We start from the raw sequence: 27,982 nt of genomic DNA, 5'->3' as shown, positions 1-27,982 counted from the left end.
AAGGCTTGCCTTCAGAGTTGTGAACATAATGCCCTGCTCCCCATGTTGGAGATAGGGATCCATGAGGTCCTCAATCAAGTGCACTTCAGAACCCAAATTCCTTATCCTGCCACACAAAGAAAACATCTATTTAATTCAACCAGCCACTATTTCACAAGAACTTGGCAAGAAAGAAACAGAAAGCCAAATTTCTCCATATTGCTCTGTAATACTCTGTAGCAGAATAGACAATCTTCTAGCCTTCCAGTCTTTGAAACTTAGGTTTCTGCACAAGCCTATCATTGTACATGTATGTGATTTTTTTTAATACATAACATGGACACATCACATCGTTTCAGATAGATGTTACCATGTGCTAAATTTTCATCATGTGGCTGTGTCCCTGGAGGCATTGTAGTCCCAGTATGTGAACAGCCACAGGACAACTTAAGTATACAACAGTGGTGTCACTGAGCCTCTACAGTGATTGTTCTCTCACTATGTTGTTCTCTCACAATTGTATGTGACCTGTTCCAAATTTTCACATTTGTAGGGCATTTATGCATGATCAGTTTTTAGAGCAAGATACAAGCACTTTTGCTTTGCACAGTCCACATGCCTTTTACGGAGGTGGAGCCTCATGTTGTAGGGGTAATCACAGGTTCTCAATACGTATATTTTGTACCTGGAAAAATATGACGGTCTCCCCAAAGAGAGCATCCACTGCTGTAATGCAGATGTACAAAGATCCCAGTAAACTAATGGATATTGTGTGCGATGAGCAATGCAACCCCCCCTTCCTTCTGAACACCCACACCATTTTGTGAACTTGCATATCTTTGGTGGGTCTGCACTCTCCTGGCTTTTAGCCTCAGTGCTGGGACATTCAACTAGTTTCCCTTTCCTGGAGTGCACATCTATCAACTGTGAAATAATCACATAAATAAAGAGGTGACATGACACTTTATTCCCCAAAGCAAAGGTATATCTCACCCCCATGTAACAGATCAGGGAGTACTGTGCTAAAAGGTGCCCACCTGGCTCGTAGCACCACATACAGAAAAACAGGAAACAAATCGTCCATGGACCAAAGGAAATCTTCATGAAGGATCTCAAGTACGTTCTGTGAGATCTCCTCAAAAGTCTGCTGGATCACCTTCAGTTTGTCAGCAGGTGTAAAAGTTGTACTATTAGACAGACATTTAAAAACCAAACAAAATTAAGGCATTATGTTATCTTGTTTTTGAAAAGTGAATCAATGTTGTACTCTGATTATTTGGACTTGTGAGAGAATAAAACATGCAACACCAATGAAAATTTAAAAAAACCCTCAGATGCACATTTCCAAGACTGAAAGAAAAAAAAAGCTTTTGGAATGTTTTATACTGAGTAAATTAGCAATTCTGAGCTTTGATAGAAAACTTAGTTAACATGTTCTTGTAAGATTGGCTTATAATGGTTGGCAATCTAGGAATATTATGCCAATATTTTACCTAGGGATGCAATTTCATTGCTTAGACATGCAATTTCATGATTCAAACCAGGCTGGACACAGAGTTCAGCACATGCACAGGTGCTTTTTAGCTTTCCTGTTCTGGCAGTACCATCCCCCTCCCAGCCCCTCCAAAAGCTGGTGTCCAAAGTAAAGCTGCCCCTACCCCTAAACTCTCTTGAGTCCTGCCACTGTTTTTCAAGTTCTTATTTTCCTCTCGTGTTTCTTTCTCCCTTTCTTTTTTATCTTCTCAAATGCCCCTCAGTCAGCACATTAATATAATTTCTTCCCTCGTATTCAAGTCACCCTCTACCTATCCCCCTCTCCCATGCTTAATACTTCAAAGCTTGTTGTCAAATTATATGCACTAGGAAATCTTTACAAAAAGTGCATCAAGAAAGCTGATTAAAGCTGTGCTAATTAAATCCCACTGAATAGGATGTTGGGGGGATCACAGAATAGTAGAGTTGGAAGGGGCCTATAAGGTCATCAAGTCCAACCCGCTGCTCAATGCAGGAATCCAGCTTAAAGCCTACCCAACAGGTGGCTGTCCAGCTGCCGCTTGGATGCCTCCAGTATTGGACAGCCCACCACCTCCCTAGGTAATTGGTTCCATTGTCACACTGTTCCAATAGTTAGGAAGTTTTCCTGATGTTCAGCTGAAATCTAGCTTCCTCTAACATGTGCCCATTATTCCATGTCCTGCACTCTGAGATGATCAAGAATAGGTCCTGGTCCTGGCCCTCCTCTGTGACGACTTTTCAAATACTTGAAGAGTGCTATCATATCTCCACTCAGTCTTGTCTTCCCAAGGCTAAACATGCCCAGTTCTTTCACTCTCTCCTCATAGGGCTTTTTTTTCCAATCCCTTTTTACCCTCCTCTGAACCTGTTCGTTTGTCTGCATCCTTCTTGAAGTGCGGAGATCAGAACTGGATGCAGTACTCAAGATGAAGCCTAACCAGTGCTGGATAGAGGGGAACTAATACTTCACACGATTTGGAAACTATACTTCTGTTAATGCAGCCTAATATAGCATTTGCCTTTTTTGCAGCTACACTGCACTGTTGGCTCATATTCAGCTTGTGATCAATGACAATTCAAAGATCCTTCTCACATGTCATACTGCTGAGCGAAGTATCTTATAACTGTGCATTTGGTTTCTTTTTCCTAAGTGTAGAACTTTGCATTTATCCCTGTTGAATTTTATTCTGTTGTTTTCAGCCCAATGCTCCAGCCTATCAAGGTCCCTTTGAATTTTGTTCCTGTCTTCCACAGTATTAACTGTGCCCCCCAATTTGGTATCATCTGAAAATTTGATAAGCATGCTCTGTACCTCCTCATCCAAGTCGTTAATAAAAATGTTGAAGAGCACTGGGCCGAGGACTGAGCCCTGTGGTACCCCACTCGTTACTTCTGCCCAGACAAGCACTCTTTGAATAGGATTCTAGAGCCAACTGTGGATCCACCTGATAGTTGTTCCATCCAGCCCAGATTTAGCTAGCTTGCTAATCAGAATATCATGAAGCACTTTGTCAAAAGCTTTGCTGAAGTCGAGATATATTATGTCCACAGCATTCCCACAGTCTACAAGGGAGGTTACCCGATCAAAAAACGACATACGTTTGGCAGGATTTGTACTTCATAAATCCATGTTGGCTCCTACTAATCACTACATTGTGTTCAAGGTGCTTACAGATTGACTGTTTTATAATCTGCTCCAGAATTTTTCCAGGGATTGATATTAGGCTGACTGGTCTGTAGTTATCTGGTTCCTCCTTTTTGCCCTTTTTGAAGATAGGGACAACATTAGCTCTCCTCCAGTCATCTGGCACTTCACCAGTCCTCCATGATTTCGCAAAGATAATAGACAGCAGTTCTGAGAGTTCTTCAGCCAGTTCCTTCAATACTCTAGGATGCAGTTTATCGGGCCCTGCTGATTTGAACTCGTTAAAAGTGATTAGGTATTCCTTGACCGTTTGTCTATCAGTCTCAAGCTCCAATCCTGCCCCTTCCACTTCATGTTTCCCGGGAGGGTCATAGACCCTTTTTTGGGAGAAGACTGAGCCAAAGTAGGAACTGAGCACTTCTGCCTTTTCTTTGTCATCTGTTATCATTTTGACATCCTCATTGAGTAGCTGTGCCACCATTTCTTTTCTCTGTCTTTTACTATGGATGTACCTGAAGAAAGCTTTTTTGTTGCTTTTAGCATCCCTCACTAACCTCAGCTCATGCTCAGCTTTAGCCTTCCTGACACCATCCCTGCAATTCCGTGATACCTGCCTGTACTCTTCCTTTGTAACCTGGCCTTCTTTCCACTTCCTGTATGTGTCCTTTTGTTTTCAGGTCATCTCTAAGCTTTTTGTGAAGCCACGTTGGCTTCTTCTGTTGTTTCCCCCCTTTTTTCCTTGTTGGAATTGCTTGCCATGGCGCTTTTAGAATTTCATTTTTTAGAAACTCCCACCCATCTTGGACTCCTTTTCTCATTAGGGTCACTTGCCATGGAACTGCACTTACAATTGCTCTGAGTTTATTAAAATTAGCTTTCCTGAAGTCCAGGGTGTGCATATGGCTACTTTCAGCTTTTGCTTCTGTTAAAATCAAGAATTCAAGTGTGGAGTGGTCACTTTCCCCCAGAGTTCCTGTAACTGCCACTTCATCCACCAAAACATCTCTATTGGTTAGAATGTCTGAAATCTGATGTGCTGAAATCTTTAGTTGGCCAATGTTTTCTTCATTTTCAGATCTAAGAGCTATTCACAACAATTACCCCAAATCCTGATTTACACCTCGCATATATTTCTAGACAGAGAGCTTGTCTCCTCATTGTCAAGGTACACTGGCAATATATATTCATAAAGGATTTCAATGAGGAAATGAAAACAGTTGCTAGTGAATTCTGTTTTACCTCATTCTCCAGTATAACCCCTTCCAAGGGACTAAGAAAATCAGACAGACAACCCAAATGTTCCATACAGACAGGAAACAGAAACTAGTTTCTGACATCTTGACGTAAACAAAGGATTCGTGTATGCACAGGGGTGTAGTCTTCCAGGTTCTCAGGGGTCTTAGACCCCTTACTTTTTTGGGAGCAGGGTCCCAATGTCTCCAGCATCCTATGAACCGATCAGCATGAAAGGGGAGTGTGTTAGCCACTGAAAAGAGTATAACATGCTTCCCTGTCCTTTCCTGCTGATTGGAGCCAATCAAAGTGAAAGAAAGGAAGTCAGACATTGAGAAGACTCTTCTCAGTAGCTAACACACTCCCCTTTCACGCTGATTAGCTTCTTGGGACGTCTGTTGTTGTGGGAGAAGGCATTAGGCTGGAGAAACAGAAAGCAGTATTCAAACCTGGCCATATTATTCTATAATCTATTAGAAGGTTATATAGTCTTAGAAGGGGCACGGCTGTGACTATCAAGAAGGCACCCTGCACTTCGGAATTTGCTACTACACTACTGTGTATGCACAGATAAACAGAGGAAGCCTGCACCTTTTAATCTGGCCTAAAACAAAAGCAAGGCTGACAAGCAAAATTCAAAGCTAAACCCTCACATCAGCATTATCCAAGCTGGTGCTTTCCAAATGTTTTGATTTCAGTTCTCCTCAGCCCTAGCCATCATGCCCAATGGTCAGGGATGCTGGGAGTGATAGTCCAAAATCTCTGGAGGGCTCCAGCTGAGGAAGGCTGCCCTACACAGTAATATTTCAGTACTATTTACATTATATGCTTCCAGCTCAATCATATGCATGTATACTCGACAATAAGTCTCTCTGTGATCAATGGGACTTGCTTCCTAGCAAATGTGTTAGGATTGCAGCCTATTGACTAGGACTGGAAAGGCAGGACAATAGTCTAAATTTGAGATTACCTGATCTGTTGTAAGCACTCCACTGCTGAAGCAAAACAGGCATCTTTTGTATTTGGCAATACCTAAGCACAAGAATGAAAACCAACAATTACTGCCAACTTAAGTCTCTAACAGTATATTGCATTTAAAAGAACAATTGAGCACACCAATTTTAGATATAATCAGAGAAGGTGAATTAAGATTACAATAAACCTCATCTTCTAGAGCACCCCAATTATTCAGTTTCTGCATTAACTCCAGTTTAGAGACGGCTACTTCAAGTGAGAAAAAAGGAATTTTCAGTAGTTTGGATCAGAGCTGTGAGCTTTAAGTTTAAATTGGCAAATTAGCTACACACTAGATGACAAATCAGTAGGGCTATGCATTTAGGACACATTCATTTTTCTTTTGTTTATGGTACATAACTAATGCATAATTAGAGCATATCTTTTAATAAAGCAATGATTGGGGGGATCATTTAATAAATCACAGATATGAAATAAAGACAGGAAGATAACTATAAATGTTACATGTTCTTGGAGCCCAAGCATCGTCTCTGGAAGAACTGTATACTGTACACTATAAAAGTTTGATATTATCATTAAGAAAGTTTTAAATGCTAACCACAAGAACGCATTAAAACTGACACGCACACACTGACTGCCATTTTCATTGATCCAATTCAAAAGCTTAGCAAAGAAATACACAGTTCAGAATACTGCAAATGAAATATACCTTTTTATGTTCACCAAGTATACATGTCTTGGTTGGCCAAAATTTCCTAAAAGAAGTATCATGAGTACAGTTAATTATTTTCCTATCATGGAAGAAAGAACTTTAAACACACAACACCCGCCCCCTACACCAAATCCAACACCTAGAGGGCAAAGTTGTGCAAAGGTGAAGCAACACATAAATCTGAAAAGCTGCAGCCTTGGAGGGATCAGAGGCAGTGCATAAGGAATTTCAGAGATCTTTTCTGGGCTGAAGCCATCTTAGGCCTGGATATGGAGCAAGGGCAAGCAGGCACAAGATGAGGAGAAGCTGCCTCTGTTCCTCCTTGTTTCCTGTTTGCTGCTGCTACCACGAAAAAGAGAGGCATGGGAATATTCTCTCTCTCTCTCCTGGATATATTGCTAAGTTTGTATAAAATGAAGAAAAAAATAGGAGAGGAAGAACATGAACATCACCTGTAGCATCACAAAATGCGAGGAATGGGTAAACAAAGAAAGGCAATGGGCTTGGTGGGAAATGGCCTTGCTGAACACTTCGCTAGAAGCAGCAGCAAAATGAGAGACCACCATTTGGGACACTGACAATCCAACATATAAATCAAGACGTTTATCACACTACAGTATTCCTTTTAATTTGAACACACAACAGGATTTTGCACCTGCAGTCTCCAGCAACCACATCACCTCATTATACAATATTTTAATAAATCAAAGAAAGGAAATGCAGCAGCAGCACACACAAGGTTCTTAGGAAGCCTGCCCCAAGATCAGAAGCAGTCTGTGCTCGTCTATGCAGGGGTGGGTAACTTTTGGCCCATGGGGCACCACCACCTGACCCATGCCTCCTGTCATCACTCCACTCCCTCCACAGCAATTAGGCTTGGACAAAGCCTCCAACTGGAGCCTGCTTTCAAGCCTAAGAACTGCATAGGAGGGGGAGGTTTTTTGGGAGGAGAGGGTCACATCTGGGGGTGGGTTAATGCTTCCCCTGCGCTGTGATCTCCTCCTGCTTAAAACTGCCCCTGTATAGCAATTAAGCTTGAAAAAGACGAAGGCTTACTGTAGCCACTTTTTAACCCACTGGACGCTCCTTCCTGGTTCTAATTTATTTCCAAAGTAAACTTGAGCTCATTAGAGGGTCCAAATGCAGTTTTACTCTCATACCACCCAACTCCCAAACAACTCAAGGAAACTGAATGGCACAGGTATCCGTGGAATTTGTTTTCTACTACAGCAGTGTTTCTCAACCGGTGTGCCTCCAGATGTTGTTGGACCACAACTCCCATCAGCCTCAGCCAGCACTGCCAATGGTCAGGAAAGATCGGAATTGTGGTCCAACAACATCTGGAGGCACACTGGTTGAGAAACACTGTACTACAGCCTTATAAAAATGGAAGTGAGGTTTCAGGTCCTTAGTAAAGTGATCAGTCAAAAGAGGGGATCAAAGCAAGAACTTTCTGACATAGCTTAAGGCAGCCTTCTTCAACCCTATGTCCTCCAGATGTTGTTGGACTACAGCTCTCATCATCCCTGACTATTGGCCATGGTGGCCTAGAGACGTGAAGACCTGGAAGAAAAAACTCCAGAAAAGTTTGGCAGAAAACAAGTTTTTCCCCCCAAAGTCGTTTTTTTCTGAAAATGTGGAAAAACCAAAGACCCCCACCCCCAGTTTCCTCTCCAAATTATTCTGGTTTTCTCCCCAGGGCTTCATATCTGTATGCTGGCTGGGGGCTGATGGGAACTGGAGTCCCAAACATCTGGGAGGACACCAAAGTGGGGAAGGCTGGCTTACTGCAAATATCAATTAAGTTAAGAATGCACATTTCTTTGAGATATAGCCATATGAAAGCCATCAGGACAAGGAAATCTCAGCCATTTGGCTAAATGGCTCTGGAAAGCTCTAGGTCGGCTTTTTGAGAGGACACAATCACAAGCCAGTAACAAACAGGAAACAAGTACTGTATTCTTTAATAAGGGGAAAATGTCACATTTTTGCTTTTGTGCTAGAATCAGGGTATTCAGTTAATATGCTGAAGCGTGCTTACTTTTGCACTCCCAAAAAGCTCAACAGAGCCATGTCTGGTTGTTTGTTCAGACGCAGAACACACTCCCAGTAAACATCTTCCTCTCGTTCATTGTCTAAGGCGTACAGCATAAACAAAGGAGGGTAGAGTCGTGGTAGCAACACAGGAAGCAGCAACCCAGAGCTTGTGACCACATAGCTGGGGGGAAAAAAGTAATTGAAGAAAAATGTTGTAGATGTTATATTGAACAAGTGGAAATTCACAGTAAGGTTTATTATATGGTTGAAAACTCTTCCCCCTTCCCCCTATGAATGCCTTGTTGAGGAAAAAAAGCAAATTAGCACCAGGAAGCTATGTGTGTGTGTGTGCACACAGAGATCTAAAAGTCACTCCTCCTGCCTTCTGTACCTCTTTCCATCACGAGCAATCACCCATTCAGTTCTTGAGCTCTAGGTGCTGACTAGGGATGGGGGAGAATATCCGCTAAATCGGATTTGGTACCAGATTCTAACTGAATTCAACAGTTCCCTATCCTTTTGGACCAGCATTGATTTCTTGCAGCTGGCTGCAGCTGTAATCAGCACCTATTTTGTAGCCGCAAATCCTGCCATCGGCAAGATTTTTTTAAACCCCCCCCCCCCATTTTACGTAATTATCTTCTTAATCAAAGCTGCTGCATCTGTAACTGCAGGTATGATAACAATCACCATTATATATTACAAAAAGAATGGTGTGTGAACAAAAATACGAGGTAGTACTAGTGGTGGTGGTGATGATGATGCAGTGCTGCTGACAAACGAATTCAAGAATACTGAATAGTGAGAGGGAGTGGAATCATTAAGCAGTACATCAGTTAGCCCGAGGCAAGAGACAGACTCAAAGGTGATTATCTGCCTCATTGATATGTAGATAGGAAAAAACCACATGGAACACTGTGATCATTCACATAAGCTACCTAAAAATTACACAATTTTTCCCACTGCCAAAACATCATGTCATATACTGTCATCATTTACACAAGTATTTACGTTAACAACTATGAAATTTTTTGGTCACCGGGGGGGGGGAATACTCATTGAATCACCCAAAAAAACACAAACAGCAGGTCGAACTGGCAAGTGCAGAGCAAGCGGGAACAAAAAAAGGGCGGATCGGGATCAAACGATGGACAATTGGAATACAAGCGGATTGGAACCATGTAGCAAACCCCATCCCTAGTGCTGACAGCTATTCATGAACAGCTTAAATGTTTGTCCGTGTTGGATGACACTGCAGCACCTAAAGCCCGAAGTAGTGGGGGGTTGATCCTTTTAACAATATGGTTATTGGCCCAATAAACAAGGGACAATATGAGGTGCAAGTACTAACATACACACATCCCCCTCAGGAACATCACCATGGCAAGGAGAGGCCCAGCCTAGCCCCAGCCATTGCCCAGAAAAGGAGGAGCTGCAGAGAGCTCCCCCTCCATGTCAGAAAGGACACTCTGCCCTGATTGCCAGTTACCCTGAAATTAAAAAGCAGAAAGCAAGACCATGTCTTCCAGGGACCAACAACTGCATGTTACTCTCTGTGCCTCCTTTTGCTCACTGTAGGCAGCTATCCTATGAAGAAGAGGGCAGGACCCACCTCCTGCCCAGTCCTAAGCAGACCACAGTGAAGACCCAGTGCTGTTCCCAGGTGAAGCTACCAATCTGCTTATTCCAGACAGGCTCCTGCACAAATGAAATCTTGATTCAAGCATCTCAAAACAGATTTTTATCTACATACCCTGGTTCTGGAGAGTCAGGTCTGGAGTAATTTTTTCCACTACAGAAGGATCTCCTTCCCTTGGTCTCCGTCACCAAAAGTGGAATCGAACTGCCCTCTTCAGGAAGATCAGGGAACAGGAATCTTTAAAACAAAGCATGCACAAGATGAAACAACTCAACAAAATGTGTTAAAAATTCTTACTGAGAGTTGCTACAATTTTTCAAACACAGTTTTCTCCAATTTTCTTCCTTGCAGGGGAACTCAGCAGCAATTCAAGTCAGTTGCTTGATGCTTTACTTTTTTGCACAAATGTATTTCTTTATCCATTTTAAATATGTTTGCTTTGAATGTTTGTCAAAAGAAAGGTGGGATATAAGTTTTACAATACATGAAAGACAAACTTCACCTGCTTTTTCTTACCTGATCAACTGAAAGATGCGTTTGAGGTAGGATTTAATTTCCCGTACTGCTTCCTGCAACAACCGGCGATTGGCTCCCACTCCTACATACGTCATCCGGTATACAGCTACTAGGGTCTCTACAAGTTTTCCCAAAGGATGCAAAGGAGTATCACATGCCTGAAAAAATGGATCAGAGAATCAGACACCTACATAAACCAGCAGAACCTCAACTACAAGGTTCATATTTATATAAGGCTCTTTGTTTAAAGTAGTGGCAATTCAAACAATATAAATAATTTAAAAGACAAAATACATAACCTACGCATCTCATACAAAAAAAGAGAAGCTACTGTTTGATATTACTGCTCTTACAGTATTATCTGAAAGTTATACCAGAGACTTGCAATCTCTTAAGTATTTATAGCAGGGCTAGGGGAAGAACTGGAAATGGTGCTCTTACAATCTTATAATTCACGACAAAAATCTACACTTTTCAGTGCAAATGTAGTTTCAAACTACAATTCTAAACATGCCTATTAGGCAGCAAGCTTCATTGAACACAGTGGAACTTACATTGGAGTAAACATGCACTGTTAGGGATGTTCCCATCATGGAAGTACATGCAACAGTATTCTGGAATGTACAGCCTTTTTCTACAGACAGACTCACTGGCTAAAATAAGTTTGATAACTGTGATTCAAAAGCAAGTAGCTGGCAAAACTGCCATCACCACACTACTGATGTCAACAACCATTTATTTTCCTTTGATGCTGGCTGAGAAATCTGAACAGCAAGCTGTGAGCGCTCACTCCCAACTTATAGATAAGAGTTGTGATACCTTTATGAGATATTTCTTAATACTGTCATATTTTTCCAGTGTGAAGGCACCAACGTGTTTTGGAATGAACTCCAAGCTTTCCAAGGTTTGTGCATGCGACCTACTTAACAGTTCTGGGCTGGAACAACAGAAGTGATATAGTTATATCCTATACAGCAAACACACACAGGCCAAGAAGCTACAAAAAACAGACTGTGAGGAGCTAAATCATATGAAGCTTGAGAAACACAAATATACTAACAAAATTTATTTAGCTCTTCATCTTCAACACTCTGCTTTTCCTCATCTAACATTATAATGCCACATTCACCCCCCTTTGCCTGTCTCCAAGAACAACTACATTATTGTTTCCTAATCTCCCAGTGCTACAGATTTTTTAAAGTGTTCCAATGTTATACTTTTCTTCTTCCAATATATCAGCTGTCAGCTATCAAAGGGTCACTTGTGTGGATGTTGCCTTCCTTATTTTCCGTGCGCCATTATATAATTTACTTTTCCTTAGTTCTTGCCAACTGGTGTAACCTCTTTCTAGCTATTTGTTCTAATCTGCTACTAACCTTCCTATCTCCCCTGAATTATTTTCTTCTGCCTAACTTTAGATTTTTTGCCCCTATAATTTCTTCAATATAAAAATATGGATAGTAAGTAATGAACAATGCTAAATAGAGGCTCTCGCTACCATACTTGCATTCTATCAGTACCCAATAGATTCATAATATGTTAGAATTGCACAAGTATCTGAAAGTTTGAAATAGGCAGATTTTTATAAAATGTGTCCATAATCTATGCATATAAATGCAATAAAGCTACATATATTCCAGTATATATCCATAGTAAACTCCCAGTAAGCATTTTTTTAAATCTGGAAGTGAAGTTAAAATGATGACTAAACTCCACATTAGAATTTTTCCTGTTTTTTCTTGAAATCCTTCTGCCCTACACTACTAACCTGTCTTTGTGTTGTCGCCTATTGGTTGTCAGGGCAACAGCAATGTTATCCCAAGCCTTCCACCTGTCCCCTTGGCCTGGCTGCTCACAGCCTAGCTGGTGCCAACATTCTTCAAACACCGCCTTCCACTTCTCATCAGCAGGAACAGCAAGGTTTCCAAGCTTCCGCCTGGTAACATTTCAACCACAAGAATTGCAGTTCTCAATGAAACATCTTAAGACATGTGCAGATCAGCAATTTTTTCAAAAAGCTGCTCTAGAGCATCCCAAGGTGAGATGGGGCAGGGTGGAAACAGAAAACTGAAAGAAGAGTTCTCAAAAGTAGTCTCTGTACCCTTAACGAGTTCATGAAAAGCTAGGTGGCCCAAATTCTGCACCAAATAACCGCTAAACACTCCTTTATTCAAACAAAGTGAAAACTGCCTCATTTATTCTGGTCCTGTTTATCACATTCTGCTTCTGCATTACAAAGGGCTCCACAGGGCACTGAAGTCCAGCACCTGACATTCTGCACATTCTTGATCCTTTCTCCCTTGCTTCCTGCCCCTCCCTCTGACTTCTGAGTTTTCTCTCTAGGCATCGCTTGTATCCATTCAAGACACTGGATGAAATCCAATGCTTTTGATCCAGTGGACAAGACCACTAACCTAAGAGAAGGGGAGGCAATTTTCTCCAATTCCCCCTTTGCCCTGCAGTCCCACTCCCTGTTCTGGAGGGTCCCCTATCCCTCTGCAACAGTTTTATTTTAGAGGGATGCTTCCTTTGAAGTTAGTGGACACCTTAGCTGGATTAAAAAACTAATTAGATTTCACCCTATCTTCATCAGCTAAAGGGCGAGATGCTTCTCTCCCTAGTGAAAGACAAGACGCTCAGGCTGTTGGAACCGTGCAAATTTAGTGCGAATTTCTGCTTCTGGATGATGCAAGCTGATTGTCTTGGTTACAGATCCTTAGACTATAATTCTTTCCTATTCGTTTTTCACCATGCCTCAACTCCTCAGGCCTGCTGTTTTAACAATGAAATGATTAGAAGAATTAATAGGACACATTAATTATACTGGGCTGGCTGACAATTGTTGAAATTGTTTTTATTGTTCATTGCTCTCGGATGTTTCATGGGAAGCAATCCATTAATGAATGTTGTTTTTTTCTCCTGTCAATAACCGGGGCAGTAATTGCACTCAAGCTGAAAGCTGAGCTGGTAAGGATCAAAGAAATGGAGACTGAAGACAGAAGCATTCTTTTAACGATATTTTGAAGTAATTTCAAGTCCTTTAATTGAAAGCAGAGAATCTGCCTCTCCCTATGTTATGCTAGACAGGTGAGTGGCATTAACCCTTTCTTAGAAAAATCAAACACATACCAATAACAACTGAACTTAAAACAGCTTTTAAAAAGGGACAGCCAACAAATCCTTGCTTCAGAGACACCTACATACATTTATTCACAGACCCCCCTGGTAAGGAAAAAGCAGTTCCCTAAGAATTTATATTCTGTTCAGCAGGGAAGCCTGCTTCACATTCAGATTTGGGCATCAGAGTTGTCGAAACTAATTAAGAGCAATGCTTTTGAGACCATAAAGAAAAGCCAAAGGTAGGGTGAGGGAAGTGAAAAATAGTTATGCAGTCCATAAATATAAAGTAGATATACATTTTGTTTAACAATACAAAAACTACAGCTGTGTACAATTGAGTAGTGTATGACTTAAACTGACAGCCATACAAAGGCTCTTCAGAGGTGACAATCATACACTATGCACAAGTCTGATGTGTGACCTATTCCTCAACAGAATCTCTTTGATGATTTACAAAAATGACTGACAACATCCCTTATGAATCACAATGGGTTGTGCAGCTTTTTTTCCAACCACTGAATAGTGCATTTCCAGTTCCGATTATAGGTACTTCTATTTTTATTGCCTCTGTAAGGGCACAGATCCTTTTAAGTACTAATGACCAACTGCAGCCCAAAACTACTACTAGCACATTTTCATTTTCACCACATTAGTCATCAGGCACTCAGATCTCATAATTTCTTTACATCATTTTCAAACCTTAGCCTTTTTAAAGGGAAAAAAAGCATTCTATCCATTGGCTCCCTTGCCTTCCAAGGAATGCAGAACAAAAACTGCAGTGTTCCCTCTCAAATATGAAATCTTCATGTGGACTGGACAATGAAACTGCACTATCCCCTGTTGTCTAACTAAGCCAAAGAGCTTGTTATAAATAAATAGAATTGGGCAAACAAGGCAATACAAGGTGGGAGATCTGCAATCCACTTTGCACCTGAACCAGTGCTAGTGCTCAGTTCCATACAAAGGCACAATATAGTTTGAACAGAAACCAACTCCCATCCACTCACAGGGTTTTGGGTCGGTCTTTTTCATGATCGTATAAACCGGGTTTAAAGTAGGTTCCAGTAATCTTTATCCCAGATCCCCACTCGCCGTTGAAAATACCTTCAATGGTGTCTCCATTTGGCAAAGTCAGAGTTCCCTTTGAGGAAGGGAAGAGGGGGAGTAGAGGGAAAAGAGTAAAAAGAATGAACTCGTTCATTAAAAACTGTTCTTCTCAAATAAAGCAGTCACCCCAAAATATGAATTACTAACCTTCCCATTAAGGGTCCAATTATCTGAAAACTCTCCTTCATACACTGTGTCATCTTCAGAAAGCAAAACCCCAGTCCCCTGCATAAAGAGGTATCATGATCAATACAAAACTATGGTCTGAGTAATTCACTTATAAATGTAGATTGTTACTGGGGGTGGGGGAATGCAGGAAGATGTACATCTTTACAGGAACCATTATACAAAGATATGGACGAGTCAATGAGCTGGATCCAGACTTGTGGCAAGGACAGAAATCCAACAGACTCCCAACGGGGAAAAGAGTACTGCTCAAGCCAGGCAGGAAAACAAATCGACACTGTGGGAGGGGCTAAGGTGAGAGTCCTTTGGAGTGTTAGCTCTTTCCTGCCTCAAGCAACAGGAGAGGAAGACAATAGCAACTTGGGGGTGTCCTGGTGCCCACTAGAGAAGAAGGCAATGCTCACCAATTCCTCCTTCCTTCTGCAACACCCAGCACTGTTCTGGTCAGCTCTCCAATCCTCCAGAGCAGATTTCAGAGGGCACGGGGGCTGCAGGTAGAGGAGTAACTGGCAAAAATGGCCTACTCTGCCCTTCCACCATTGGCCGAGGAACTCTGCTCATGTGGTAGTCTGGATCCAGCCCAGTACTTTGAAAAAGGAGATGCGTTTATAATGCGATATGTTGAATAGCAAAAAGCAGAAAAAAATTAGGGACCACTGTGAATACTCCTTCAGCTGTAAGACACTGACTTGTAATGAACTCACCATCATTTTATTGCTGTTAAAGGCTCCTTCATAATAGAGTCCAAACTGTGTAACCACAACTCCATTGCCCTGGCAAAGGTCATCTTGCCACATTCCCATATATTTTTCTCCCCTGAAGAGACAAGAAGCCATTACTGTCCAAAGCAATCTAAATATTAAGGAATAAGGCTCACCATATCATCTCCTGTTCTACTCCACTCAGAACTAATTAATGGACATCCTGCCTCACTGGTCACACAGTTCAGCAACTTTTCCAGCAATTAATAGAGTTACATCAGAACTCTATAATGAGGTAGGGGGCCATAAACCATTGTACATTTAAACTCCAATGTATGAATCATTTTTATAAAATTTGTAGATGCCTAAATGCAGTTCATGGACAGGCTCCAGAAGGTCCAATTTGGCCTGAAAGGCCATTTCCCCCAAGCCATACCCACCTGGCAATCAGGTGACATCATTTGTGCAATTCTACACTGTCTGCAGTCAATGCAGCAACATTTAATTCCAATTCAACAGCTGACAAGCAGGGGTTAAACCCTGCTCAGTTTGGTTGCATGTGCTTGTTCTCTGCCGGAAACAGGAACTCATAGCCAAAGAAAGCAAACCTGCAGGCTTCTTTCTCCTCTCCCCCATGCTGCAGTTCCCAAGCACCCAACAGCCATCTGACATTATGTGATTGACAGGTGGGGTGGCCTCACCCACCTGTCACATTTGGCCTGTGAGGCTAATTCTGATACAGATCTGGCCCGTGGAGCCAAAAAGATTCCCCACCCCGATTTACCTTGTGATATCATCAAATACTCCATATCCAGTCTTCTTATCTATCACCCACTGACCAATGAACATGCTAGGAGAGGTAGATGTCAGTTTCCCACTACGGAGGAGACCATGGCCATGACGCATGTTATCCTGAAAGCTCCCTTCATACACTTCTCCAGTGGCATAGCTGTAATAAAAGAGCATTTCTCTCTCTGCACACATAAATCAACAATTTTGGCAGGAATGTGAAAACTGGAAGATGATTCTCAGTAATGTATTGGGGTGGGTGGGGAACGGGCATTTCAGTTCTTATAACCATTGGTGATAATATGATGTGTTGTACTGTGGATTATGTATTGTCTATGTGGGTAGCATGACTGTGTAGAAGAGCGCAAACAGGGCTAAAGAGATGGTATGATATCTGTGTGTAGACTGTTGTAGGAGACAGCTGTGCACACGTGTATATTTCACTTTGTGGAACACAGGCCAAATGTAGCTTCCCAGGAGGTGTTCACACAATGAAATGTGCATGTGAGTTATGCTGTCACACATGACCATGTACATATAGGTTTCATGCTATTGCTATATAGAAGCGCTTTCCACAAAGCAGATAAATTGCGTATGAAAGTCCATTGTGGTTTCAATGCTACTCTGTCTTGGATCATACATTATAACCTTCAAAATAATCCTTACATTGTTTTCTATATATTACCTGTAGATGCCTTGTCCACACATTTTGCCTTCCTTCCAATATCCAACATAGTGGTCACTCTTGTTCAGTGTTTTGCTTGGTACTTGGTATTCACCATACCTGTCAATATGGGAAAAAAGCAATAGCACTGAACAACTAGGGGACAAAAACACAAAGAATAATCCAAAGTTACTGCAATTACTATCATCAGACCTATAGCTTAGGCAACAATCCTGTGCTCATTTACTTGGTAGTAAAGGCCTATTGAACACAGTGGGATTTACTTCTTATTAACATACAGAGAATAATACTAAAAATGTATTATACATGAATTGGAGTGGCAGTTTATGAATTATATGATATGCACTTATGGAACACCTATCTATCACTTTCTTATTCAAGAGTATCTAAAGTGGTGGATACATACATTTAATTCCCCATAATATACTGATCCAGCATGCAATTTAAACTGACTGCTTTATTTTTGACATCACATTGACTTCATGAGTGAACAGAGCTTATGTCACAGTACTTTCTAGACCAGTGCTCTTCAACTTTGCGTCCACAGATGTTGTTGGACTTCACCTTGCATCAGCCCCAGCCAACATAGCCAGTGGTTAGGAATGATGGGAGTTGTAGTCCAACAACATCTGCAGATCCAAGGTTGAAGAACACTGTTCCAGACAATTAAAGGTGGCGTGATAAAAATCACAGCACTAGCATCTTCAGCAGTCAAGAAAGAAGGCTACATACAATTTATGGCCATTTAACACTTTTAGCAAAGTGTCTTACTGATGGATCCAAAATATACTGTTTTAAAATTTTTCAGACTGACACTGCCTCATAATAAAAAGTCAAAATTAGCTTACACACTGGTTTCTACTATGACATCTACAAAATTCTCACTGACTTCCTCAACACTTGGGTCAATGGAAGGGTTGTTAAGTCTGAAAATACTGGAGGTTAAGAGGAGCATATGGGTAGAAAGGGGAAACGAGATTGCTAACCACCAAATCCAGACCATATTTATCACATTTTTCCACAACCTGAACCAGAAACTTATTTTATATGATAACCTCCAAGTGCTTGGAAATATATAGCAATCATTATGTACAGGTTGTAGCTCAGTAGAAATGCACAAGTTTTGCATGCAGAAGATCTAAGTGTTCAATCCCTGGCATCTCCAGGTAGGGCTAGGAAACTGAGAGCTGCTGCTAGTACTAGACAGTACTGTGCTAGATGGATCAATAGTTTGACTTGGTAGTGAGGCAGCTTCCTATGAAGTGCATTAGAAGCCATTCTTCTGTTTAATGCCATGGCTATATAAGTTGTCATATCCACTACCTGTCCAGCAGAGTACATATCACGTTCAACAGCTTCAGCTGCGAAGAATTACTGTAATCCAACAGTTGCATGAACACTGTATGGGCATATTTTTATTTTAGCACCATTCAGACTTCTCACACGCACACAGATCTGCCCAAGACAAAAAATTTTAAAAATGCACCCAGGGGAATGAGAGTTGATACAAGCTGTTTGATACAGCGACTAAAACTGCAATCCTATACAAGTCTACACAGAAGTAAGCCCCACTGCGTACCTGGGACTTACTCCCAGGTAAATATGGGTTGTATCCAAGTTATGCTTGGCTCAGCTCTTTGTACCTACCCATCTTCCAGGCCATTTCTGAACATGCCAGAATACATCCTTCCATCTGCCCATTTCAAGACTCCCCTGAAATATACAGAGCACCATAATTAGACCAATTCATTTAAATCACCATATTACACTTTATGCAGGACTACTGCATCTCTCCAAGGACTATTACATCTTGACAAAACAAATGACCTGCTTTGGGCTAGGTTTTAGAGCTCAGGGTTAAGTTGCTATAAAACTGGAGGCTTTTAATTTATCTTGCTCTGCTTTATTACAGAACTTCTTTACATTCTCTTTTTCCATTCTTACCTGCTGTAAGTTTGGGAGGGAGGGGAAAGCAGGTGGGAGAGATAAAAAAGCTTCAGGTGCTTGTAATAGTTTATTCCATTACCAACATGCTTTGGAAGAAATCCTCCTTTAGAGGACATGTTTTTAGCAACAATTTTCACCAAACGCAAGGGATACTGTAATGACAGCAGTCACCACAATGCTCCATGCATTTGGTGAGAATTCCTTGATTTGGGGGGGGGGTTGCTTGCTACTATTGTTTTCTTGATTTTATGGTTGGTTTTCTGCTACAGATCTAGATAAACAAAATGTCCTCTTAGTTAACTGACATGTACATAAGAACATTTGTACAATTTCACCTGCCATGTGGTTTCCCAGAAAGCCATCGACCATCGTAAGTGGCGTCCTTAAGGCGAGGATCTTTGTAAAAGGTGTATTTGGCACTCCGTGAGATAGGGGGCTCTTGCCTCTGAATGTTTCCACTACCCCCATAAGGAGGCAAGTCAGACGCCCCTTTTAAGGCCTGATCCACTGCTTGACTTATAGATCTCAGCCACTTAGTCTGAAACAATTACAGTAAAAGTATTCAAAGTTTTGTCTACCCTTAGTCCTTCTCCTTCTCTCTTTTCACAACTGCTTTTATGGGAAGACTGAGGAATCACCTGGAATTAGTCTTAGACCTACTGGTGTCATGGAATCAATAAAGGATAAAAATCACAGGACTGCAACAGTTCATCTAGGCCAGCAGTCTTAATCTTTTTAGGCTTAGGATCTGATTAAACTTCTACCTGTAACACAAGTTCACTCTTTAATTTACCATCATGATATGGCAATCATCCTCTGCCTGATTTTCTCCATTTTAAAAAACAGCTAAACATACAAGCTTTTTTTAAAAAAGGAATTGGCAATGATGCCACAGGTATATGTTAGGAAGTGTCTAACTATGGGTCACAAACCACTATTGGAAAACCAGAGATCTAGTTCAATCCTCCTTCTAAAGCAAGGTGCTACATATTCAGATTGCATGTCATAGTAAGCCATAAACCATGGGTTACTATGCATGAGCAAACCACACCTATTTTGCTCCTACCTCTAGCACCGGGAGAAAACAAACCACAATCCCTGGGTTAGAGTTCATATGAACCATGGATTGTGGTTTGGTTCACTCCCAACCAACTATGATCAGTATAAGCAAACTGGGCCACTGTGTGTTGATTTCCTTTGGGTTATAGAGTGAAACCAGCAGAGAATAGGCGCCTACATAGTACTTCATAGCCAAAGGAGGGAGTAGTTAAAACACTTAAGACTGCTCTTGCAAAGAAACTGAGCTATATTTGGTGAGGAAGTAATAGTGAACGGCCACAGCTCAGTGACAGAGTATTAACTTTGCATGCAGAAGGTTTTCCCTGTCTGAAACCCTGGACAGCTGCTGCCAATCAGTGCAGACAATACTCAGCTAGATGGACCAAAGGTCTGACAGCTTCCTGTGTTCCTGTCATCAACCCACCTAGCAAGTGGTGCAGACAGGGGAGGAAAGAAGAGAATTCAGCTTCTGTGCCTGCCTACCTTCTCCTGTGGTGTTGATGAAACAAGAATGAACTGTTCTTCAGGTGTCGTGATTCTCAAACCATTCCTAATATGAAGAGCAAGAAATAAATTCTCTGCATTTAGAAAATTTTAGTCCAAGGAAATAAACTAGAACTAACTGTGTTTATGTAGCAGAACGTGACCAAAAATTAAAATAAATGAAAGTAATTGAACAAATGGAGACTCTCCATTTGCAATATTAAAGTTCCACATAACCTAACACTTTCCATTTTCTTTCAGTCCCTTTGCACAAGTGATTATAAAGAAGACTGTGTGCGCTCTGTGCCAAAATAAAATTAAGAAGGTCTTTCCTTTCAATGCCAACAGCAGGTGGCAATGGGGCGATCCAGACTGGGACTATTAACAGCAGAGCTGCATCCATGACAGCTGCTCCGTTCAATATAGTAGCCATCAAGATATCATGGCCAGGACAATCTACAAATTAAACAAAGGTGTATGCTTCTGCTTATCTGGCATATTATATTTTACTTCTGCCAGACTCTCAAAACACTCGAAGTTTATTCAGCGAGGCTTTTGCTTGCTAAGAAATCACCAGGCTTTGCCCAAACACTGTCAAGCCTATCCTCACATCCATGCAAACTAGCAAGTTGCTTCAAGAAAAGAAAGAGAAAATAAAGATTCTCAGAAGTATCCAATATCACATTGCATCTAAGCATCTAATCATGGAGCATAAGGCTATTAATGGCTATTAGCCATGATGGCTATGCTCTGCCTCCATGGCAGGAGGGGAAAGTTCTCTTGTGCTCAGGTCCTGCTTGTGGGCTTCCCATAGGTATCTGGTTGGCCACTGTGAGAACAGGATGCTGGACTGGATGGGCCACAGACCTGATCCAGCAGGCTCTTCTTATGATCTTATTTTCTGGGTAAACAGGTCTATAACTACATTACTGAAGAAATCATATTCTTATCTGTCTTAAACACAAGATGTACCATAGCATTCTTCCTTATAGAAGATATACTGAAATGCAGACTGGACTGGTTTAGAGGATTTCATCGGATCTGCATTTACAAGACTTAATGCCCATCCTTGAAAGTTGCTGCACCAGTAAATATATGCTTACAACAAGGCAAAGTATACTTGTGACTAACCACAAGCATGATACTGGCTTTAAAGCAGGGATGAAGAAATTGTGGCCCTTCGCATGTTGCTGGCTTCCAACTCCCATCATCCTTGACAATTGGGTATGCTGGCTGGGGCTGATGGGACACTGACAAAAGCTGGAAGGGTCCTAGGTTCCCCACTACTGCCTTTAAAGGATGTAAGTAGAGTATCACTACAGATACACAAGATACACAAAGAGCACAAAAAGCCTGGAGTACCAAAGATGTTTGGAAAGAAACACTCATTTGGTCAACAGAAATAATATATTGTATTTGAGGAGTGGCCTTGAAATACTTACATATTACCAGACTCTTCGGAAACAGGTTCTACCCACAGTGTAGACAAGGAAAAAATATGATGAGTTGAAAACTGCAAACAAAGACACAAAAGAAAAAGCTTTACCCTTCTTATTACGATCAGATTCACCTTTTTGAAAGAGAATGATGTTGAACCAGATTGCTGAAAAATAACTGATCTCTCTCTCAAAGTCCCAATTTGATAGAAATATTTCCAAGTTCAACTTGTATGGGTTGCAACCTGCAACCATATTTATACTGAAAAGCAGGGCCTATGAACCACAGCCCAGTGCATAGGATACCCCTTTTCTAACATGAGCTTCAGGGGTAACAAGAAGAGCCTGCTGGATCAAGCCAGTGGCTCATCTAATCCAGCATCTTGTTCTCACAGTGGCCAAACAGATGCCTATGGGAAGCCTGCAAGCAGGACCTGAGCCATCAGCACTCTCCTTTCCTTCAGTTTCCAGCAACTGGTATTCAGAAGCATACAGCCTCCAATCTTTGAGGGAGAGTATAGCCATCATGGCTAGTAGCCACCGATAGTCTTATCCACCATGAATTTGTGTAACCCTCTTTTAAAGCCATCCAAGTTGGTGGCCATCACTGTCTCTTGTGGGAGTGAACGCCATAGGTTAACTATGCATTATGTGAAGAAGTACTTTCTTCACACAGACAGTACTGCTGCATGCTAGTTGTGATCTGCAAATGTTAGCAGGCCTTTTCTAGCCTCTCCATCAGAGACTGGGAAAAAGTCACTATACACTGGGCAGAACATTTTTTTTTGCTTTGCTTTTGACATTCTTTGAAAGCAAGATGTGATGGTCCTCAAAGACATGCAATGAATTTTCCAAAAATCTAATGACAGGCATCAACAGTCCTGATGGAATTGTTGTGCAGGGAGCTTAATTCTGAATTGTGTTTCGCAACCTGGGGGTGCGGGGGAAGTGGTCTGGAATAGATTCAAAAACCCATTACACAGATGACAGAACAGGCTTGTCTCCAAAGCTTTATAGTAGCCCTAGTAACAATCTCGACGGCCCTCAAGTAATCCTTGTGCATGTTCTTTTGCAAGAGTTGGGGAGAGAACTGAAAGTGAGGACTGCTATCTAACTTTGAAAATGTCCTTATACTATGATCATTATTGCCCCATCCATCCAGACACAATGGAAACAATTCAGCTCTAATGCCCAGAATGCGCTCACTTGAGCATGGACCAAGGCATCGTTAAAGAGGATGAACCAGTTCACTGAGAATCTCCCAGCATGTTGCAGGGACAATCCCCGATTGCTGCTTTCACAGATTAGTCGCCGCTCTGGTTTCCTCAAGGAATCCTATAATTGAAGAATGAAACAGAGAGACAAATTAGTTTCACTATGACTGGTATCATCCCTGTGTCATTAACTATAGTAACTATCTCTCTTCACAGATGGAGTATGAATTTGCATGCATCACACCTGTAAAGGAACAATCAGAATTATTGGCTACGGACAGTATTTTCTGAAACGGAAACCCCTGCAACCATGAACAGAGGGTAAGAAAAGTGAAGGAAGCTACTGTGATGTCACTGCAGGGACAATGGAACCCCGCAGAACAGTAGCAGAACTAGCGGAGAAAATGGTTAGTTGTTAATAAGACAAAAATGCCAACATACCGTCATTTTCCCAGGAAAGGTCTTCCAGAAGCCCAGCGTGTATTCAGCTTCTTTTCTTTTCCTGCTAAGATGGACAGCAAGGGTTTCATAGCAAGAACTGGAATCCTGAAGGCTCTGATATTCTGGAGATGACTACAGAGGAGGAAGAAAACAAGTTTGGTGAGTGACTGATGCTTCCAGAGACGTACTGTACTGAAATATTTTATTACAGTAATTTCATATCAGGACTTTTTGAAAGCATTATATTTCAATCAACTGAAACTATTTCCTGCCCTGTGATAGAATACCATGAATATTATTTAATAACTAATCAATAAGGTAATAAAAAGAATGCAAATACAATGAAGAATAAAATACTCTATTATTACAAAGAATGAAATTTCATTTATACCTAGATTTTTTTCTTACTCTGATTAAAGACATTATCTGTGCACACATGCACACACACAGACACAAAGTAAAACACACTATTATGGAGAAATAACATTATCTTAATAGAAATAATGTCATTTAAAGGATTTTGTTAACCATGAGCTAAATTAAAAACAAACACCCAAACATCTCCTATTTAGTGAAACTTTCTTATCCAACAACCTACCACTTCAAAACATGTTGCAAGCTTTAGCAAAGTTCTAGCATAATTATGAAGTCGTCTGACTGGCAAGAAAAACAGAGTATTTAGCACTTCCACTAATGGGAAAGCCTCCTCATTTGTCTCCGACAGATCCTGAAGTAATGCCTGGTTTTTACTTAAGAAATCCCTGCAGTATAAAGACAAACATATGTTAATATTGTGACAATGTTTTCAGTGCAAAACATAGACAGACCTTAGAAGTCATTGTTTAGTAAACTAAATTATATATATTTTTAAAGGGCAAGTGTGACAAAAGTAATTCTGTTGTAAAATATGAATGGTAGCAATAGTTTCACAGGCTTTAATGTTGGTTAACAGGTTCACTTTAAAGGAATTAGTTATTTCACTTATACCTGACTCTTCTTCTGAGGAACTTAGAACATCTTTACATATGGTCCTGAGGAGGCCTTCCATCTAGACAGCATATAAGGAGGTTTGGACCTGCCTAGCTTCAGCAGTAGAATGACACCATGCAACTTTATGTCAAGATATAAATGGCTATCTGCCCTTTAACCTCCACAGATAAAGAGGTCAGACAATATGGGATGGATCTAGACTTAGTCAATTACACTTAAAAGTTAGTTATGACTAACTTTTAACATTGATTTCAATGGGTCCTAATAGCATCAAGCTTGGTCTGGATAAAACCCTATGGCCACATTCTCACATAAAAGGTAAGCCAAGAAGCTTTGCTTAATGTTCCTCACAACATAGGAAACAGACCTTTAGTGTGGCAGCAGCTACCCTGTGGAATTCCCTCCACTTAAATATTAGACAGGCACCTGTGATGTTCCTGCTTATATTGTAAATATGGTAAGTGCTGGTTATATAGAAGACATATGGTAAGTGGAGTGAAAGAGGAGGGGGAGTACATGAGCAGTAGAATGCTGGATGATTGGCTGAGCGTTTGAATAGCTGGGAGTATAAATGGAAGAATGACAGTTGAATCTGGGAGGTTGTGGTTGAGGTGGTGTCTTTGAGAGGTTGAGGTGGTGTTTAGTGGTGAATTGAGAGGTGGTGTTTGAGAGTGAGTCGGAGTCCTGAGGCAATTAGTAAAAAGTCAAGTACCTAACAGAATATAGATGAAACCATATGCTTGTAAAACATTCCTTAAGTAATCTTGTTATTTCTGATATTTAATAAATACTTATTTGGTTTACCAAAGGCCTGATCCTTGGCTGGGGGAATATACAGACCAGAAGGGAGGGCAAGGTAATTACCAAGGCTGAACAGGAACTGTATCTAATGGTGGCAGCGGTGAAGGGAGAGATTGTAACAAGTCACGTATCCAGAGCAACCCAGAGTTGTATGCTTTAAAAATAAAGATACAAGGGGGTTGGGAACAGCATAGGCACACAGTCACAAAGTAACAAGCTATAGAGAGACTTAGGCAAAGTCTCTGGGAGTTTGGGTTACAGAAGTGACTGGTAGTGCTGCCTAGCAGTGGGATTAGTTGAATCTGTGCTAGAGTTGAAAAGGGTAAGAGGAAAACCTGACGTTCCTGTCTGCTGGTAGCCACAAGTGAGAGCTTCACTGGTGGTGCTGGGGAAGGACGTCACAGCACCATCTCTGTTATCTTTTCGGTGCCTACTGAAGACTTTCCTCTTTCAACAAGCCTTTTAAGTTGAGACCTATCCCAGTCTGCATCTATGTTGCAATTGCTTTTTAATATGTTCTTAAACCTTTTTTAAAATGTTTTTAATCTTAGATGATGTTTTGATAGTTTTAAGTAACTTTTTGAAGATGTTTTGTTTTAATGTGTTTTAAAGTTTGTTTTTATGATGTTTTAATGTTTTTAGTGCTTTTGTTTGCTGCCCTGGGCTCCTGCTGGGAGGAAGGGCGGGATATAAGTACCATCATCATCATCAACTAAACTGTGCACGGGCTGCACTGTTTGTGCAAGCACCCAATCACTTCTACTTTGCTTTTCCTCTGGCAGGAGAGAGTAAAAAACCCAGGAAGGGGATAGCTTCAAACCCAGAATTGTGGTTTGTTCCTCTCTAACAGGTCACAATCCTAAGTCAACAACAAACCACAAATAATGCTGGCAATTGACTGTGGCCTGTTAGGGAGCAACAAAAAATAAATAAATAAAATAAAACACAAACTTTGATTCAAACATAACCCTAAGCTTCCCTCCTGGTTTAAGGGGAGCTCATACACAGTGTGGTTTATTAAACAAGGCTGACTGTTATGGGAGAATACAACCTACGTACACACCCTGCTCTCTCTTGTTATAAATAACAAGGCCCTATTAGGAATCAGTGCAGAATTTACTATTTATTAACAACACTGGTTTCAATTTACATTAGTTTATTTATTTAATCCAGAGGTAATTAATCCGTGTCCCTTATACAGTCCCCCAACGGGTTCTGAGATTTAGAACATTATATCCTTCCCTTCATCCAAAGATCTCAGGTTAACAGCAAAATTCAATAAAAGGTTATATCCATGCATAAAAACATAGTCATCATAAGCAAAATCACAACACTGAACATATGACTAAGCATCAATGACCATTCCCAAAAGCCAAGGTCAAAAGCCATGCTTGAGCTAGCATCTGAATACCATCAAAATAGGTACCCAAGAAAATTCAGGGAGCACAGAGATCCAGAGTCAATTACTGCTGACTATTACCCAAGTATATTTACTGTACTGCATTGCTGAAGAAATTTTAAAATACCTTTGCCTATCAGCTGCATAGTGTCTCCAAAAACGGATGGAGTCTTTTATGTTTTCCGTGTAATTTCAAGAAATAGAAAGGTTAAAGTAGTGGAAAATCTATTCGAAGGACATTATACCAGAGTACATTGGTGAACATAAAAGGTTACTACTTTGACTTTCTCTATATTGCTGATTACAATGAGACATTTAACAATGCATTTGTACAGCTATGAAATAAGGTGGAAGTTTGGAAAGGAACAAGCAAGGCAGAGAAGAGACACATCAAAGCTTTGTGAACAAAGGAGTAGCTCAGTGAACTAAACAGCAGGGTCACTCTACATGATTAACGAGGTGCTGCCACAGAAGCATCAAACGCATATACCTCGCCTAGTTCCATAACTCCTCATTTTCTAACCAGCTTCAAGGGGGAAAAGTGCCCTTTTTAATCAGAAAGCTCCTTTTTTCAACCACCAGACTAACCATCTGGATAGTTTGCATTTTTAAAGTGCTTTGAGATCAATACTTGGAAGTCACAATACACAAACATCAAGGAGTATTAGATCATAAGACCAAATCTCAGTTAATGTCTCAAAGGAAACACTGCTAAGTTGTGTGACAATGAAGAGTCCTGGTGAGCTGCTTCTTCCCTTTTATGATGAATTACTTAAAAGGCTGTACAAAGGAACAGTCACAGAAGACCATCTCATATCATTAGCCACTAACATTATATCTTGCTGAAAGGATCTCATTTCCTGAATCAGTCATTCTAAACATATAACCAATATCTGCAGAGACACAGTCCTGCATCCTTTGATACTCATCATGGAACAAATGACTAATACTTCAACAGTTTTCGGCACAGATAATAAGAACAGAGCTACCTAATAAGGTGCTGGCCACCATATAAGGGCCGTATTACTACAGACAATACCTGACATGTATCCAAATGTTATCCATGCTTATTACAGACCTATTGTTTGTACCAGAATTTGGGCCAAAACTTTGGTTTCTATTAAATTTGCCTCCTTTCATCTGTGCAAAGACTTTAAGAGGCAGGATTCTTTCCTATGTGAGCACTTAACATTTAGGAAAGCACTGACAGCTCACAATTACATCCCCCAGAGCCTTTTTTTCATTATTCTAAGAGTAGAAAACTTTATTCCTGGGATTCATCTGATTAAAGGGACAAACAGTAACCAAACAACTTTCATAATAATGAAGAAACTAGGAAGTAGGGATCAATAGAAGGCAGTTAGGGAGTGGCT

At 40.9% G+C, this 27,982-nt stretch overlaps 1 protein-coding gene across 3 annotated transcripts in view; it reads right to left on the bottom strand.

The window, feature by feature from the left end:
- Positions 1 to 27,982, bottom strand: part of ALS2 (alsin Rho guanine nucleotide exchange factor ALS2) — a 64,219-nt gene that overhangs the window by 3,943 nt on the left and 32,294 nt on the right. For 2 of the 3 annotated variants that reach the window (XM_061607975.1, XM_061607976.1), the window contains exons 13-33: positions 24,018 to 24,180; positions 23,420 to 23,551; positions 22,971 to 23,099; positions 21,771 to 21,841; positions 20,329 to 20,395; positions 19,122 to 19,324; positions 18,487 to 18,552; positions 16,840 to 16,938; positions 16,150 to 16,314; positions 15,369 to 15,480; positions 14,626 to 14,703; positions 14,379 to 14,512; positions 12,020 to 12,187; positions 11,071 to 11,188; positions 10,252 to 10,409; positions 9,850 to 9,972; positions 8,101 to 8,277; positions 6,057 to 6,102; positions 5,343 to 5,404; positions 1,017 to 1,166; positions 10 to 106 (exon numbers count right to left, since the gene is read on the bottom strand). In XM_061607975.1, coding sequence (XP_061463959.1) covers positions 10 to 106; positions 1,017 to 1,166; positions 5,343 to 5,404; positions 6,057 to 6,102; positions 8,101 to 8,277; positions 9,850 to 9,972; positions 10,252 to 10,409; positions 11,071 to 11,188; positions 12,020 to 12,187; positions 14,379 to 14,512; positions 14,626 to 14,703; positions 15,369 to 15,480; positions 16,150 to 16,314; positions 16,840 to 16,938; positions 18,487 to 18,552; positions 19,122 to 19,324; positions 20,329 to 20,395; positions 21,771 to 21,841; positions 22,971 to 23,099; positions 23,420 to 23,551; positions 24,018 to 24,180 — 2,518 coding nt within the window. The remainder of the gene's footprint in view (positions 1 to 9; positions 107 to 1,016; positions 1,167 to 5,342; positions 5,405 to 6,056; positions 6,103 to 8,100; positions 8,278 to 9,849; positions 9,973 to 10,251; positions 10,410 to 11,070; positions 11,189 to 12,019; positions 12,188 to 14,378; positions 14,513 to 14,625; positions 14,704 to 15,368; positions 15,481 to 16,149; positions 16,315 to 16,839; positions 16,939 to 18,486; positions 18,553 to 19,121; positions 19,325 to 20,328; positions 20,396 to 21,770; positions 21,842 to 22,970; positions 23,100 to 23,419; positions 23,552 to 24,017; positions 24,181 to 27,982) is intronic. The other variant, XM_061607978.1, reaches the window with a different exon arrangement.

This window comes from Rhineura floridana, chromosome 2 (assembly GCF_030035675.1).
Source record: "Rhineura floridana isolate rRhiFlo1 chromosome 2, rRhiFlo1.hap2, whole genome shotgun sequence".
Lineage (NCBI taxonomy): Eukaryota > Metazoa > Chordata > Lepidosauria > Squamata > Rhineuridae > Rhineura > Rhineura floridana.
Note: the sequence above shows the minus strand (reverse complement) of the source record. Positions and strands in the feature narration are given on the sequence as shown.